Source organism: Haplochromis burtoni, unplaced genomic scaffold, assembly GCF_018398535.1.
Source record: "Haplochromis burtoni strain Fernald_Lab_line unplaced genomic scaffold, NCSU_Asbu1 Contig_38, whole genome shotgun sequence".
NCBI lineage: Eukaryota > Metazoa > Chordata > Actinopteri > Cichliformes > Cichlidae > Haplochromis > Haplochromis burtoni.
In genome coordinates this window covers 2,070,684-2,086,474 of record NW_024582399.1, presented here as the reverse complement: position 1 = coordinate 2,086,474, position 15,791 = coordinate 2,070,684, and the positions used below count along the sequence as shown (strand labels likewise).

Below are 15,791 nucleotides of genomic sequence, written 5' to 3'. Positions count from 1 at the left end.
CCCATTAGGAACTTAATGTGAAGACGCTGCTTGATTCCACACAACTATCAGCTGTGCTGCTGCTCTGCTACATGTGCTGCAGGCAGCCCGGATGGAGTCAGAGCTGCTCTGCTGGACAAACTATGACGATTTCTAAATGATCCCAAACGTCTTTTACCACATTACACAATTATAAGACCATTTAAGCCACTGTCACACAGCACGAAAGTTTAAATTTTACTCTTTTAGCAGTTGGAGAATGCAGTTGGTCACCATCCATTTTATAATAGAGGCAGATCCACATATTGTTATTTTATATTACATGCTTGTCTTTAACTTACAGTGCAACACATAGTTCAGTGGCTGTGGGTTACACAAAAGGAGTCAGAAATTCCACGTAGATCAACGTAAAGATGTCAAACTGTTTGTCATATTTTTTTTTTTTAAACAAGGCCCAATAACACCAGTCTTTGAGCGAAAGTCTGTTCTTGTCAAATTAGTTTTGATTTAGTAAAAGCATATGTATTTCCTTTAATCGTAGCAATAATCTGATTGATATTTCTTAATTTCATCTGTCATCTGTCCACTTACAGCTTCAGTTTTGCCCCCATAATGTCACCATTTCAATGATATTTACAAGAAAGTGTCAAAGCAGGAAATTGAATATTGCATCCAGTCTTACATGGTACTATATAAACTGTATAAATCAGGTCAAAGCTGGCACTTGTGCCTTTTTCAGGCTGTGCAGTGTGCAGGCTGAGATTTTTTTTGCCCTGAGCATTGCCTAGGAGAAGTGATGTCCTGCAGGCGAGCGATTCCTCGTGGGTTTAACACTTCTCTTCTCCTCCTTGCTGTCCTGTTCCCAGGGGGAGGACATGTGCGTATCGACAATGTGAAGCTGGACTTCAAAGAGAAGGCCCACGCCAAGGTCAACTCTCTGGAGAACGCCAGCCACACTCCTGGAGGCGGGAACATAATGGTAAAAGGAAGCCTCTTTTTATACCAAATGTCACTGTCAGTTCACGTTAAAGAGGAAAAAGAGCGCTGACCTAAACAGTCTTCCCCTGCTCACCAGATCGAGAGCCACAAGCTGAATTTCCGGGATTCGGCCAAAGCTCGGGTGGACCACGGTGCGGAAATCATCGTCACCCACTCCCCTGGCATCGAGACGGGAGGCACCTCTCCTCGCCTGTCTTCCTCCGGCAGCATCAACCTCCTGGAGTCGCCCCAGCTCTCCACGCTGGCCCAGGATGTCACCGCTGCCCTGGCCAAGCAGGGCTTATGAGCCAGCTGCCTCTGCTTAGGAAAAATACAAATCCACACCATCACCCCTCCTTTTCCCATCGTTCCCATCACAAGCTTCCAGTGTTTAACGTAACCCCCACAGTTGTAGCTGGTTGACCGTCTCATCCAATCAACGATCCCTCCGGCCCTTCCAAGCGGGATTTTAAAAAACTGAATTCTTCATAAATCTTCATCGACACTCCCCGTCTGTCGGTCTGCTTTTTATCCTCTCATTCACTCAAACATGGACTGTTCTGTTTTAGATAAGCTGAATGCCAAGGTTCAAGTGGTTCAAGAAGGTGGTTTTACGATTGTACAGGATTTTTCTTTGGTCCTTTTTCTGTTCATCTTTACTTCTTTTTCTTTGGTGCGTTGAAAAACACCAACACATTCCCACTCGCACGGGGCTAAAAATTTCAAGTTGGACCGTGACGTCCATTCAGAATTTATACGGTACTGAATGCAAGATATAGCTACTAGACAGTAGGTGCTAGTCTTAAAGATAAGCGAGAGACTTAACTGACCTGCAAAAGAATGGCTGATGAGCATGTCTGCAAAAAAACAACATAAAAAAGAAAAGTGTGTGACATGAACTTTTCTTTGTTGCGTTTGTTGGATTTCCTGAATTGTGCTGAATTGTTGGACAAACTTGTGTTCTCTTGTTTTCTTTTTATATATAAATATATAAAAAATATATGTCACTGTAGTTGGAAGTATTTACAGTTTTGTACGTTCCCTGTGGCTGCTCTGGCTTATTAGCATTTAAATGTGGATAACCATTGCAGCTCTGTCGAGTCGGGCGCTAAAAGGCTAGCTTTCCAATAGATTTTTGTGTTTTAGTTTCTTCTCTCGTCAGCCGTCGGGCTGCACCGCCCCTTCCACCCTCTCTTCTTTTTATTTTCTGGTTTTACATTAGCGCTGTGGTTTTTATTAGGCTACAACAATGCTGTTATGCTGGCATGGCAAATAAATGATAAATAAATTAGATCTACTTGGAGCGATCTTCGACTTTTCTGTGTGGGTGTAAAATGGCCCGGGTGCATTCTAGCACACGGGCCCCTGTGACCTTGCTCCTTTTGCAAAGACTGGGTTGTGTAGTGTATTTGAGTGGGTAAAAGCCCCGAATTTTGTTTTAAAAAGTGTTAAGTGTGAAGCTTTATATGAAAACATTCCATTTGAAAGAAGTTTTTGAACGTTTGCAGAGATAAAGAAGGTAAAGAATGGGAATAATACCCCACAAACCTGCAGCTTTTAGAAGTTTTTTTTTTTTAAAAAAAGAATAAAAAAATGTTCTAGCATATTCTCTGCTCACCATTATGAGACCCCCCACCTCCCCTCCTGATGTCACCTACCCTTCCAGTGTTTTTCTGTGCTTCCTATATCCCTCCCCCTCTTTGCCTGTGTAAGTGTATTTAAAAAAAAAAAAGATTTAAAAAAATTGTAGATGTGTGCACACTTTCCGGTGTTTGAGACGTACTGATGACAAAATGCTCCTACAGGATGATGGCAACAACAAAAATAAAGAAATAAAAGAAATAAAAAAACTGGTTCATTCTAGTCTTGTGGATCAATTCTTTGAAAATACTCATCTTTTTGTGAAAAACACGTCAACCTGCATGTGTGGCGTGCCTGTTTGGTTATCATCAGCACGTGTTTTGAAGGCTCAATAAAAATGTCATTATTATTCATTAAACAGGAGGCATTGCTGGCTTTACTGTAGTCATTTGAAGTTTGTATATTTGACAGACAAACGCTTTAAAACCTGTTATAATTTTCTATAGTTCTGCATAAAGTTGGTAATGGCGAGTAAAACATAAGGCATGGGGGCCAGAATCGACCCGACAAACATCGGCCCTGTGGACAGCTTTGGGAAATGTGAAGGAGAGGATAAACTTTGGAATTTTGACTGTATTTTCACAGATTTTGTAGCTTTTCTTTCTGTTTAAACACCTCCACAGTTGTTCATACTGTGCCAAAGAACAACAAAGTAATTAAGTGATAGATAAACAATTAAATAACAGCAACCTTTCCCTTTTTTCATTACTACACACATTTTTTTTTTACTTAATGAGTTTGTTAGTTTGGCAAAACAGTGATTTAAAAACAGACATTTTTCGTGAATTAACAAAAACATTCAGTTTTATTATTACATGATTTTTTTCTGTAATTTTAAACATTAATTTTAGTTTATGCTCAACGAAGCGCGATGACATATTTCTTTAGCTTACCAGAGAAGTATTTCTTTTCTGGGCTCTAATGAAAGTTATAGTGGGACAAATGCAATTTTTGCAGACTTGCTTCTGTACACCACTGCAGCTTTTAATTCAAGAGGGTTAACAAAAATGTATGTATGAGTTAAGAATTACAGTCATTTTTGTACACTATCCCATTTGCAGAAGCTCTAAATCAATTAGACAATTGACTGACAGGCAGTTTGATGGCCAGATTAGGCCTGTTCCCTTCTTCCATGACAAATGAAGCAGATAAAATATCTGAAGTTGATTCCAGTCCAATTTCATAGCTTCTTACTTAAAGCGTGGAAGTACTGACCTTACTTTGAGTTTGATTCCGTAAAAAGTGACAACATTAGTGTCCGCTGTTCACTGCGTGGGAAGAAAACTTCTTTTTACAGCGAAAAAAACCCTTAACTTCTGAGCAAGCACTGAGTGCACTACGACATAATGGGAAATTCACAGAGACACTCGCGGATTCTTCCACTGACCGCCGCGGCACACCTGCACCAGGGCAAACCTCCGCCTGCTATACAGGTGAAAGTAGAGCAACAGGATCGCTGAGTCTTTAATTTAATTTTTTTTCTGCTGTGTTTCACTTGCATTTATTTGAAAGACTGAGTGTAAACACAAAAAATATTTTATTTTATGTGCTGGAATGCGCAGAAAATAGGTTTAAATGTTAAACAAATTTCTTCCAGTCAGAGAATGTTGCATATAATTTAATTTTTGCTTGATGCATAAAGTTAAAAGATTAAAACTAGTAAAACGAGTTTTAAAGAGACTTTTCCATTTGATTACATTTTGTATGTATGTATGCAGAGAAAGTAGAATTGGGCTGAAAGATCTATCGCTTTATCACCTGTTCAGGTTGTAAATCATGTTTTTTAAAAGTAATTAAATAACTAAGTAATTAATTACTTTTGAAAATAAGTAATCAGTAAAGTAACACGATTATTTTTGGGGGGAAGTAATCAGTAAGTAACTTGACCAACACTGGTTATGGGTATGTATGACTGCCAGTGGAACTACTGTATCACTGGTGTTTACTGGTGATGTCTCTGCTGACAGAAGGAGCAGGATGAATTATGAAGTGTGTGGGGCTATCCTCTGCTCAGATTAGCCGAATGCTGCACAACTGATTGACCCAACGCATCCTGTTTGAGTAACCCAAGAGTTTCTGCAAAGATAGAGATTTTTTTAGTGGCCAAGTCAGTCACCCGAGGACTTAATATAAAAATGGCTGTGATTCCTGAACAGTTAAATATATATATATATTTGTTAAACCCCTTGAACAAAACCAGGACCAAATCAGTGTCTTTCTCCTGCAAATTATAAACTTCAATACCTAGATGGTGACTAAACTCCAGTTTTCAGAGTAGCATGACCCAGACAGCCCTTCTTGCTGTTAAGCGAGAAGAGGTGCTTATCTTGAATAACTGCTATTAAATAGCGCAATTTATTTAAACGTGGATGGCTGTTCCTGACCACCAACCTAACAGGATTGGCTGGTGGTCACCTTGGCCAATTAGATAAATGCTTCTGAGGAATGTGCAGGGAGGGTCATCCCATAGTAAGAGGTCTCATTTACGCTACTCTGAGAACTGAGGTTACGCAAGTAACCTAAAGTTTTTCTTCCCTACATGGTTATTGTTCCTTTAATTGATCCTTTTCTGTCTTTTGTAAAGTTTGTAAACCCTGCTGGGTTTTAATGTTTATGGTTTTAGTGTTTGCAGCGTGAGGCACTGTTCAGATGCTGTGACTGTCCATCTGCTGAGAACAGTTCTGGTCGTTCTTTTTCTTCTTTTACAAGGAAACACCGCATTCAAACAGCACTGCCATGTTAAAACACGGTGCATTGTTCTGGATTTCGTCAACATGTTAGATCCCTGTTCCATGGCCTTATGAGGATATTATTGCGCGGCATGGCCTCTTTAAACAGTGCGAATGTTTCGGGAAGTGACACCTGATTTGATTTTGCTGTGTTTTTATGACTCACAGCTTGGGCTATTATTAAACAACCTGTTGATATTTAAAGGGGTGGATGCACCACGCGGATGCAGCGGTTTCAGTCGCTCCATGTGTTGATTGCGGGGAATCATCAGAGGAGGAAAAGGCAGAGGGGGAGAACATCTGGCCCAGCTGCACACTGCGTCTTTAAAGCCTCGCTGCTGCTGCTGCTGCTGATAAATTAGCTCTCCGATCAGCTGTCGCTGTCCAGGGAGGGAGGTGCTGATTTCGGAGCGCTCCTTCTTCCTCTCTCCTCCTCCTCCTCTCTCTCTCTCTCTATCTCTCCTTTGCCGCCGACCGACCGATCGACACTTGCAGCCATTTTACGCAGGACTAACCCAATCATGTCGTGAAGAGGGAGGGAAAAGCTCGCTGGTCACCTGGGCAGAGCCAGCAGCCGCGCGTCCCGGTGATCGCACACAGGCAGGCGGCCACGCAGGGTCCGGCCAAAATGGTGAAGAGGAAAAGCCTGGATGAAAACGAACCGGAGTGCGGGAAGGGAATACCGTTCCCGATCCAGACCTTCCTGTGGAGGCAGACCAGGTTGGTGACATTGATAACAGGTGTTTGCCGTTGGTGAAAACGAGGCAGGGCTGACGGGGGTTTGTCACCGCGTCACACGTCAACATTATTTGATGAAGTGATTGAGAAACCCCGCCAGTGAGTGTCTGCTCACTGATTTGTGTTAAATGGAGGAAGATGGGGCTGTGGGTGCAGATTGTATGATGTCACACCTGTAAAAAAAAGTGGGCCACATAGACAAAATGGGGTGATTTACTAGCCTATAACCTACATTTGTCCTTTATTTAATTTCTCACAAGCACTCTGTTGATGTCTTTCAGTGCTTTTCTGCGGCCAAAGTTGGGAAAACAGTATGAGGCATCCTGTGTGGTAAGTCATTTCATAATACCATGTGCACGATGAGGGGAAATAATCGCTTCCCTTCCCAGTAATCTGTTTTACCTTAATGCACCTGCAAATCAAGTGAGCTCTTGATTTTGCATTTAGCAAATTAGTTTTGCCCCCGTGCTTCCTCCCATTACCCTCGAGCTAGACTCATATCCATAATGACGCTTCTCCAGATCCCTTTGGATCCAAACAGAGCTTCCACTGTCTCTCCCACAGGCTTTTGCTCGCTCGGGGCCATGTGGGACATTTAGATAGTCAAAGAAAGAGGCTTAAGTTGCTCGCCTGATGTCTCTCTTCTCCTCTTTTTTCTCTCTCCTTTGGCTGCCTCCCCAGTCCTTTGAGCGAGTGCTGGTGGAGAACAAGCTCCACGGGCTGTCACCGGCCCTGTCAGAGGCCATCCAGAGCATCTCCCGCTGGGAGCTGGTCCAGGCGGCGCTGCCTCACGTACTCCACTGCACCTCCATCCTGCTGTCTAACAGGAACAAGCTTGGTGAGGACGCTTTAGTCCAATCGAGCTGACAGCTTCATCCAGGTCATACCCAATCGCCAAAACACAAATCTGATGCTCCTTTCAGCTTCTTTCAGAGATCATCGCTTAAAAGGACAGAAAGGCAAATGATAGAAATAATATTTATGAGATTAAAATGGCCTGCACACAACAGGAGAGAAAAGCATCAAATCCTTCCATGTGACTTCCATGTGTCAGACATGAAACATGAATGAGCCACTGTTTGCATTATTATTGAGCAGGATTTGACACTTTCTTTAAGTAGGAGGTGGCAGGCTTTGAACTAAGCTGTTAAACGCCTTCAAGTGAAAATCACTGTTGCCACACAGTAAGAGGGTCCTTCATTCAATCCAGGTCAGATCCCTCCTGTTGTGCGGCTTGTTGTCCTTGAGGGTTTCTCCTTTGGGAGCTCAGGTTTCATGCAAGAACATGCTAGATTGGTTCTCCTGTCACTCCACTTTTGACCAAAGCACTGGCTAAGTCTCTGTCAATGCTCTCGCTGCAGTATTTTGGATCAACTAAAGGCTTTTCAGAGAGTTTTTAGGACAGATTGATAATAAGGAATTACTGTATTCCAGTCTAGAAGTAATGAAATGCACAAACTAGTTTTTTAGCATCACTCTGAGAAAGGGCATTTCTAATTGTAGAGAAATTGCACAAATAGAAGAAAGCAGTCCAACATATTTGTTTAATATGTGAAGTTAAGGACATATCCTGGTCAAAAAGGACTCAAAGATTCCTCGCTGTGTTATTGGAGGCCTAAGTAGTGCCATCTGGAGTAAGCATCTGGTTAGATATCTTATTTCTTAGATTATTAGGGTTGAGGACAATAACCTCAGTTTAAATTTAGAAGCAGGAAATTACAGGTCACCATCAAATATGACCAGTTTGTAGGCATGCAAGATTTTTTGGTAGTGGAAGCTTTCTGGTTTCTCTCTGGAGTCCACTTGCAGGTGACTTTTGGCAGGCCAGCCATGTTTAAGCAGATAAAAAAGTGTCTGTGTGTTTAGTATTTGTCTTTCGGTTACATCACAGGTCACCAGGACAAGTTGGGTGTGGCGGAGACCAAACTGCTCCACACGCTGCACTGGATGCTGCTGGAGGCCCCACAGGAGTGCAACCACGAGCCCAGCCTGAGCCACGGCTGGTCCAGGGGCAGCAGCAGTAGCGCCTTCCTCCAGCCTGTGGGGAACCAGGGTTCCTCCCCGGGAGCTCCTAGCTCCTGCTCCAGCTCGGGCCTGGGCGGGTTAGGACAACAGCACAGCGGCTCCCTGCTGGAGGAGGATGAGCATACTCGCACCAAACTATTCCAAAAGAGCATGGCAACAGTAGAGCTGTTTGTGTTCCTGTTTGCACCGCTTGTTCATCGGATAAAGGTCTGTAACTGCGGATGCAAATGTGTACGGCCTTGAAATAGATTTTTGTAACAGAGAGCCAGGATGGCACAGGCATTGTTGTGTTAATCTGTGGCGTTAGACTATTTATAATTTTGAGAATTTTGTGATTAATTTCAGCAACCCCTGTGTTGCTTAATTTAGTACTTGCAGTCAACATCACCCTGTGCCTATTGATCTGTGTGTGCAAACAGATGAAAGGGTCAGCTTATATTACTCCTGGGAGTGCACTGTTTCCCAGCTGTGCAGGGAATTACTGTCTTGTCTTGTTAGCATGTTGTAACGGAGGTTTAAGAATCTTAACAACACAAAACATTTAACCAAGACAGAATAATTGTTTCTGGTGTTTACAGGGTGTTTTGAGGAAATAAATGTGTAAATATGTTGCCTTTTTCCAGGAGTCAGACTTGACCTTCAGACTGGCTAGTGGTCTGGTAATATGGCAGCCAATGTGGGAGCACCGCCTGCCCGACATCCCTGCTTTTACTGCCCTCATCAAACCTGTCAGAAACATTGTTACAGGTGAAGAAATTCCCACTTTTTAAAGAAATTCCTACTATCTTTGAGAAATCGCCGCTATCTTTAAGGGCTATATATATAATATATAGAGTATATAAAGTGGTTCTTAATCGTATTCCTAATATATAACCCATGCATCTGTGTCAGATATTCCTCCTTAACATCTTTCATGTTTAAGATGTTCAGCTGAACTAATTTTAACCTAGATCTGGGATACTTTTAGTTTACCGTGTCCCAATTATAGTTAGTTAACCATAAATAAGCTTATAATTTCAACCTTTTATCTACTGCCCTAAGCTAATACTCTATTTAACAGCAATTTAATATATACAATTATGTTTGCTGGTGTTATATTTTTGTAGTTGGCTAATTTAAACAATTTTTTCTAATTAAAGTTTTTTATTATTTTAAACAATTAAAAAAAACCATAACATAACAACCCAAAACAACAAAAAACACACTCAGTGAAGAAAACAAATAAATACATAAATAAAATAAATAAATAAATAAACTGTTGCACACACAGTTAATAATTAATTGAAGAAAGAAAGAAGAAAGAATTAAGAATTAATTTAAACTATTTAAATGTTTGTTTGTTTTTTTGCTATTTAAAACTGTTAATACACAAAGTTAGCTAACAGTTTTCTTCCAGCAATATAGCAGCTAAATCACTGGTGTTCATTTCATAGCTTTAGCTAGCTGCTGTAATACAGCTTTTTATCTGTTACATTAGGCTAACAGTGTTATTTGCACAGTCACCTAACAATTTCATCTCTTTAGTTATGTATACTTTTATATTTCAACTGTTAATCTAAACAGTTAGTTAACAGCTTTGGCAATTTGGTCATTCGTACCTTTTTGCTATTTCAACTGCTAATACACCAAGTTAGCTAACAGTTTTGACTTGTCATCCAGCATTTCAATCACAATAAGATGGAGTCAATCTGCTGTCAGTTTGTGATTGACGGGGTTAAGCTTGGTAGTTACATGCATTTTGTTTGTGATTAACTGTGATAAATCTGTAAAAATTGCAAATCCTTTGCAATCTACATACAAAGAAATTCACACTAACAAATTCCATGAGGAACCTCACAGATTTACTGCTCTACTATCAAAGTAATGTAACAATGCCGCCCCAAAAAATCTTTACAAAAAACAAATAGAGTGTCACAGACGAGTTACGGTTATTGGCGCAGACTGACTTAGATTGATTATATTGTGTTTGCAATCCTTCTGCATTTATAAATTAGGCAGCAATAATTGCAATCGAACGGCAAAAACCTTCAATGCAATCACCAGCCAACCACACCATCCTATTTTTGGTGTGAAAGAACCACAATCCATAACGTTAGCTAACATATTTAGTCATAGGACACTCAGTTCTATAAATAGTGAAACGAATTATTCCAGGTGTCTGCTGCCTACTGCAGAAGAACCCTCTGGGGTACTTGTACCCCTGGTTGGGAATTAGTGTGTTAAGAGATAATCTATTTTTATTTGCTCAGAATTAACACATGTATACTGTTATGCCTGTCTAAGCAGCAAAGAGGAACTCCCCAGTCAACAACCAGTGCAGCCCCTGTGGATCAGGCAACCCGGGTCCCACGGTGAGCTAACGTTTTCAGCCCATATCTTGTCAGATTCTGCTTCCCATGTTGATTGAATGTGCTCGGGCAAGAGTCTGAGGCTTCTTCCCCTCCCCTTTTCCAATGTTCCCCCTGGGGCTGGCTGTTAATATTCATTAGCACGGTGAGCCGGGGTCATGACAGAAACCACACTCCAACCTTAGAGCCTTTAATTATCAGGAACTGTCTGCCTGTCTGTCTTCCTGATATCCATCTCTCTCTCTCTTCCTACCCACAGGGCTTCCAGGTGGTTTGCGAAGCCACCCAATCAGATTCCTCCTCCCCGTCAGTCGGGGAGCAGAGCTGTCGTCGTGGTAACTCAGTGGAGAAAGGTGGCCCTTCCCAACAGCAACCCCCACCGGTCAAAGGCCCTTCCAAGAAAAAGTGAGCATGTGTTATTCAGTTTCCCCTCAAGAAGCAGTGAAACGTGTTGAAGCATCAATTTTAACTTACCAAACAAATGGACAATTGTATTAATAGAGACCCACAGAGGAAATCACACAAGCATTATTTTTGATTTATAAACGATCAATATTGGAGGCGCTGCTTTCATAAAACCTCTCGGAAATGACTAATTTTTCCACGCTTTAGCCAGTTGAGGGTTGAAGCAGTGCAGACATGACCTGCACTGACACGGAGCTGGTGCCATCGTCTTGTTGATGGCTAAACACCGAGCCCCGCAGCAGCGTCTGTCAAACCCACTGCACCACACGCCTCGCTCTGCTAGCTTGCGATGAGCTAGGGTACATGAATAGATCCACTTCCCCCCTGTGTAATATGTTGCTTCAAGCAGTACTGTCTCGTCCCTCACGCACACAACCACAGCTCTTTTCCTGTTGTGCATCAGCAAACCCATGTGACATTTTGCCCACATATCCAGGGTAATTACGCTGAAGTAATGTGCTACATGTCTAATGCTGGCAGAGTCCCTGGCCTGGCTTGATTTGGTGTGCCCACTTCCAGGCCAAGGCTCAGTCTCTCTCAAGCTCTCTTTGGCAAAGGCAGGGCAAAAAATTCAAAAAATAAAAAGTTTACAATTACACCAAATCTGACCAGCAAAGAAGTTCCTCACTGGCAGGTTTATTTCCATCCTAAGCCCTCCGCTGCTCATCTTAGCTCATTCTGACAACCAAGCATGTCACTCCGACGCTTTTTCGCAATCCTTCTGACAGCCAGCAGATGACTGAAAATCAAAACAAGCCCGGAAACCAACCCCCTCGCCTCCTAAAAACACCCCCGAGCCAATTATATCCTCACACATCCTCGCACCACAGGGTTTGAGCAGTGGTTACATGGTAATGCAGGAGATGGAGGATCTATCCCTCCTCTTTCCCTGCTTAACAAAGACAAATTAATTGCTTTCTTCATGTGTGCAGTGGGATTTTCAGGCTGACTGCGGGATTGAGGAGGACAGTGAGCTGAATGTAAATCAGACATGCAGCAAGGGAGAGTTTTGACGCTCTCCTGATCAAAAATACCCCCCGCCTCCCCCACCTACCCCACCAGACTCCAGGTCTCTGAGGGACGGTTTACATTTACATCTGCCAGTCACCAGGCTGTTCCTGCACCTCTGCGCTGCACCGCACTGATAAAATAATTTCCGGCACCGGGTGCTGCGAGTAATGCAGCTTACTCAACCACCGCAATCCGCGCAGCACTGCTGATGCTGAGGCAGTTTCCATGGCAACCGCTGGCTGCTGCATCCTCTCCTACCGCATGGAGTCGGAGGACCGGGGTGGCTGTCGTCACGCGGTCTCTGTGGCAACCTGACACAACAGCAGTAGGGAGAGTGAGTGTGTATGTGTGAGTGTGTCGGCTAGACGGTGAAACATGATACAGCCTGCCTTCGCCGCCCGCTCTCAAAGTGATTCATGTACATATCGACCAGCACTTCCTGCTCCATTTATTACAGCGGCTGGGATTAAATGCCCCGCTACGTCTGCCTCTCCTACAGTATCAATATGTTTCTTCACAGTTTGCGGTAACTCCTTTGCAGCTCGCCAACTGCTGACCTTCATTCCTGCTTATTTATAGTGGACTCACGTAGGCTGGAGCTCCCTCCCTCCCTCCCTCCCTCCCTCTCTGCTCCTCTTCCAATGATGCTGAAGGGGGGCTCTGCCCTTGTTTATCATCCTCCTTTGATGCATTGTTAATGAAGCAATGTGGCAGGAGTTGATCACAGTCTAATATAACACAAAAGGTTGTGATGTAGTGTAATTATATATGTAGTTACGGCTTTTGGCATTGCTATCATGATATTCAGTTTAGCTACTTAGGGATAGTTTAGTGCCTTTTAATTCAGTTCAGTTTTATTCATATAGAGCAGGGGTCCCCAATCCCAGTCCACGAGGGCCGGTGTCCCTGCAGGTTTTAGATCTCACCCTGGGTCAACACACCTGAATCACATGATTAGTTCATTACCAGGCCTCTGGAGAACTTTAAGACATGTTGAGGAGGTCATTTAGCCATTTAAATCAGCTGTGATGGATCAGGGACACATCTAAAACCTGCAGGGACACCGGCCCTCGTGGACTAGGATTGGGGACCCCTGATATAGAGAAACAGTTGCCTCAATGCGCTAAGGTAAAAGCAGAAAAAACCCCAACAGTCATATGACCCTATGAACAAGCACTTTGGCGACAGTAGGAAGGAAAAACTCCCTTTTAACAGGAAGAAGCCTCCAGCAGAACCAGGCTCAGGAGGGCGCGGCCATCTTCCGGTTGGGGGTGACGCGACATGCTGTGGAAGAGAGCCAGAGATGAATAATAACTAATACTTAAATGCTGAGATGTGTATGAGCACATATGTGAAAAGGTGACTTTAACTGCATGTGTCTGTTCATTCTACAGTCCGTGTTCCATTCCATATCTGCTACTTTTATCCACTTGTGTTGAGATTTCTCACCTGATGTCTTGCACACATTGCCTAGGAGTTGTCCCCCATATTGGATGTGATACAACCAAAATCAGTGGTGGTGGTTCTTGGAGGGGTTTTTTGCTCCTGCTGGGTGAAACTGCTGCAAAGAAGCTCCTGCACCATAATCCTCCTAGTGATTGCTTTGGTCGCTAGTAATGCGCCATGATTTCCTATGGTTTTTCTTATGTTGTCATCAGCCTGCTAGGCAGCTGGGCAGAGTGGACACCCAAGTTTGTGAATGCAGTGACTCGAGAAGGAGGCAATGTAGAATCTTGAAATTGATACCTTCAGGCACTAAAAATCAAGCTTAAATTTCAGCTACTTTCAGTGACCTTTATGTTTTTCTGAGAACAAGAAGATCCCATTGAGATTAAAAACCTCTTGTTCAAGGGAGACCTGGCCAAGATAGGCAGCAGCAAGTGTCCCACAGTTACAGAAATTACTCAATTAAACACAGGCAGCAACAACACACATGCAAAAATAAATGAAAAAATAAAATAAAATTTAAAAAAAAATAAAAATAAAAAAATCAGTTGAAATGACAATCAATCTAATTGAAACAGTTGCATGTTATGGACTTGGCCTTAAGGATTCGTAGTTTAGATTTAAAAGCACTTAATAAAATGAATTCAGTTATTTTCCATTCGTTCTGCAGTTTGTTCCAAGCCGAGGATGCTAAGTGGACAAAAGCTCTTTTACCAAATTCAGTTCAGGCAAATGGAACAGAAAGCAACAAGTAACCATGCAGACGAAGATAATACCGACCAGCATGTTTCATTGTAAGCAGGGAACATATATAAGAAGGTAGCAACCCAAGTATTGCTTTATATATAAAACTATATAGATAAAAGTTCCTCCGACTTGCCAAAGCAGGCCATCCTACCTGAGAGTATAACTTACAGGGTGAGTCTGAAATTTGTGGTTAGTGATGAACCTCAGAGAAGCATGATACACAGTATCAACCATTCAAAGACATTGAGCAGAAGCATTAATATATACAATATCTCCATAATCCAGCACAGGCAAAAATGTCGCAGCAACAAGCCGCTTCTTTGTACTAAAAGAGAAACACAACTTATTTTGAAAATAAAATCTCAGTTTTAACTTCAGATTTTTCACATGATTCTCTACATGTGGTTTGAAGGTGAGCGAGTCATCAATTAAGATTCCCAGATATTTATGGGTGTGAACCAACTCTATTTTATTACCTTCAAGAGTGGTTACTGATGGGATTGTTTGGGCCCATTTTCTTGATTTAGAAAACAACATGAGCTTTGTTTTGTCTGCGTTGAGAACAAGTTTAAGCTGAAGTAATGTGATGTGAATGTGATAATTCAAGAAGGAAATCACATTTTTGTCAAATTAATGCCATAGGTGCATCTACTAAAAATCTCAATGACTTCAAATTCCAGTGACCTTGACCTCACGTTCAGAGGTCAGTTTTTCTCATCGACTACTAGCTGAGGTGTAGTCCACCGGAAATAGAGAAGGTTCGCCTTCAGAGTAAAGCTTTAGGCTTTTATGGGAAAATCTACATCACACAGTAACTGGAAACTCTGTTTGTTTCAACACTGTAACCTTCCAGCCATTCAAGTCATTATGGTATGTGTCAACCCAGCGTACATTTCTCAGGCGGTGCAGGTCAGCTTATGTAAAAGGTTGCAACATACGGTTAAAATTGGGTTCTGGTTATGGCGTAGGTTATGCTGTAGATCTGATGCAGAAGCATCATTTATGTGAAAATGTTGTGCCTCAGGACTGCAGCTAGCAACAGTCTACTGTGTCCAGTTTGTGTCCCACTGTTTACAGTTTCACTGCAGCTTTGAGAGCAGCTGCACAGTGTTTAGAGACCAGTTCATCATGAAAGTGATGAACTGGTCTTCAACTACAACCTCAGCAGTCTGCTACTGGTTGGTTTGTCAGCCAGTACAACTGGAACTTTATCATGCATTTCTCCAACATGCTGGTTCAGTTGTCCATGAAACAACATATCGATTGAGCTGAAAGTCCTGACAGATCATCTGATTTTATCCTTTTATGACTCCACTGACACCCTTCAAAGTATCGAATCAGCAAATCTCATGTAGGCTGCACAATTTAAGCTGCTACAGACTGCTTACTTTTTGCTGCTGCCTCTGCAAGCTGCTTTGCAACCCAACCCCACGCCTTGCTCCTCCTTTACATGCTTTTTCATCTTCTTCTTTTCTTTTTTTTTTTACCTCTATCAATGTCATATACTATATATTGTCACCAATGTTCCCTCTAAACCAGGGCTCTAGACGAACTTTTTGCCATGGGTGTACCGGTACGTCTAACTTTAAAAAGCTAGGCGTACCGGCACAAAAGTTAGGTGTACACAAATTTTATAATAATTTATATAATATAATGTGTTTTTCTGGATACACTGTGCTTTTTC

At 42.3% G+C, this 15,791-nt stretch overlaps 2 protein-coding genes across 30 annotated transcripts in view; both read left to right on the top strand.

Annotated features, from left to right (window-relative positions):
- The window catches only part of LOC102289154 (microtubule-associated protein 2), a 75,158-nt gene extending 72,202 nt beyond the window's left edge, over positions 1–2,956 (top strand). For all 10 annotated transcript variants that reach the window (XM_005920180.3, XM_005920181.3, XM_042219835.1 and 7 more), the window contains 2 exons: positions 846–958; positions 1,055–2,956. In XM_005920180.3, the coding sequence (XP_005920242.1) occupies positions 846–958; positions 1,055–1,264 (323 nt within the window). In that variant the 3' untranslated portion in view covers positions 1,265–2,956. The remainder of the gene's footprint in view (positions 1–845; positions 959–1,054) is intronic.
- Positions 2,957–5,289: 2,333 nt separating this feature from the next.
- The window catches only part of LOC102288842 (unc-80 homolog, NALCN channel complex subunit), a 74,070-nt gene continuing 63,568 nt past the window's right edge, over positions 5,290–15,791 (top strand). For 10 of the 20 annotated variants that reach the window (XM_014332980.2, XM_014332976.2, XM_014332977.2 and 7 more), the window contains exons 1-7: positions 5,291–6,047; positions 6,347–6,395; positions 6,747–6,903; positions 7,957–8,297; positions 8,714–8,837; positions 10,374–10,441; positions 10,698–10,843. In XM_014332980.2, the coding sequence (XP_014188466.1) occupies positions 5,956–6,047; positions 6,347–6,395; positions 6,747–6,903; positions 7,957–8,297; positions 8,714–8,837; positions 10,374–10,441; positions 10,698–10,843 (977 nt within the window). In that variant the 5' untranslated portion in view covers positions 5,291–5,955. Of the gene's footprint in view, positions 6,048–6,346; positions 6,396–6,746; positions 6,904–7,956; positions 8,298–8,713; positions 8,838–10,373; positions 10,442–10,697; positions 10,844–15,791 lie in introns of all 20 variants that reach the window. The other 10 variants (XM_014332981.2, XM_014332971.2, XM_014332975.2 and 7 more) reach the window with 3 other exon arrangements.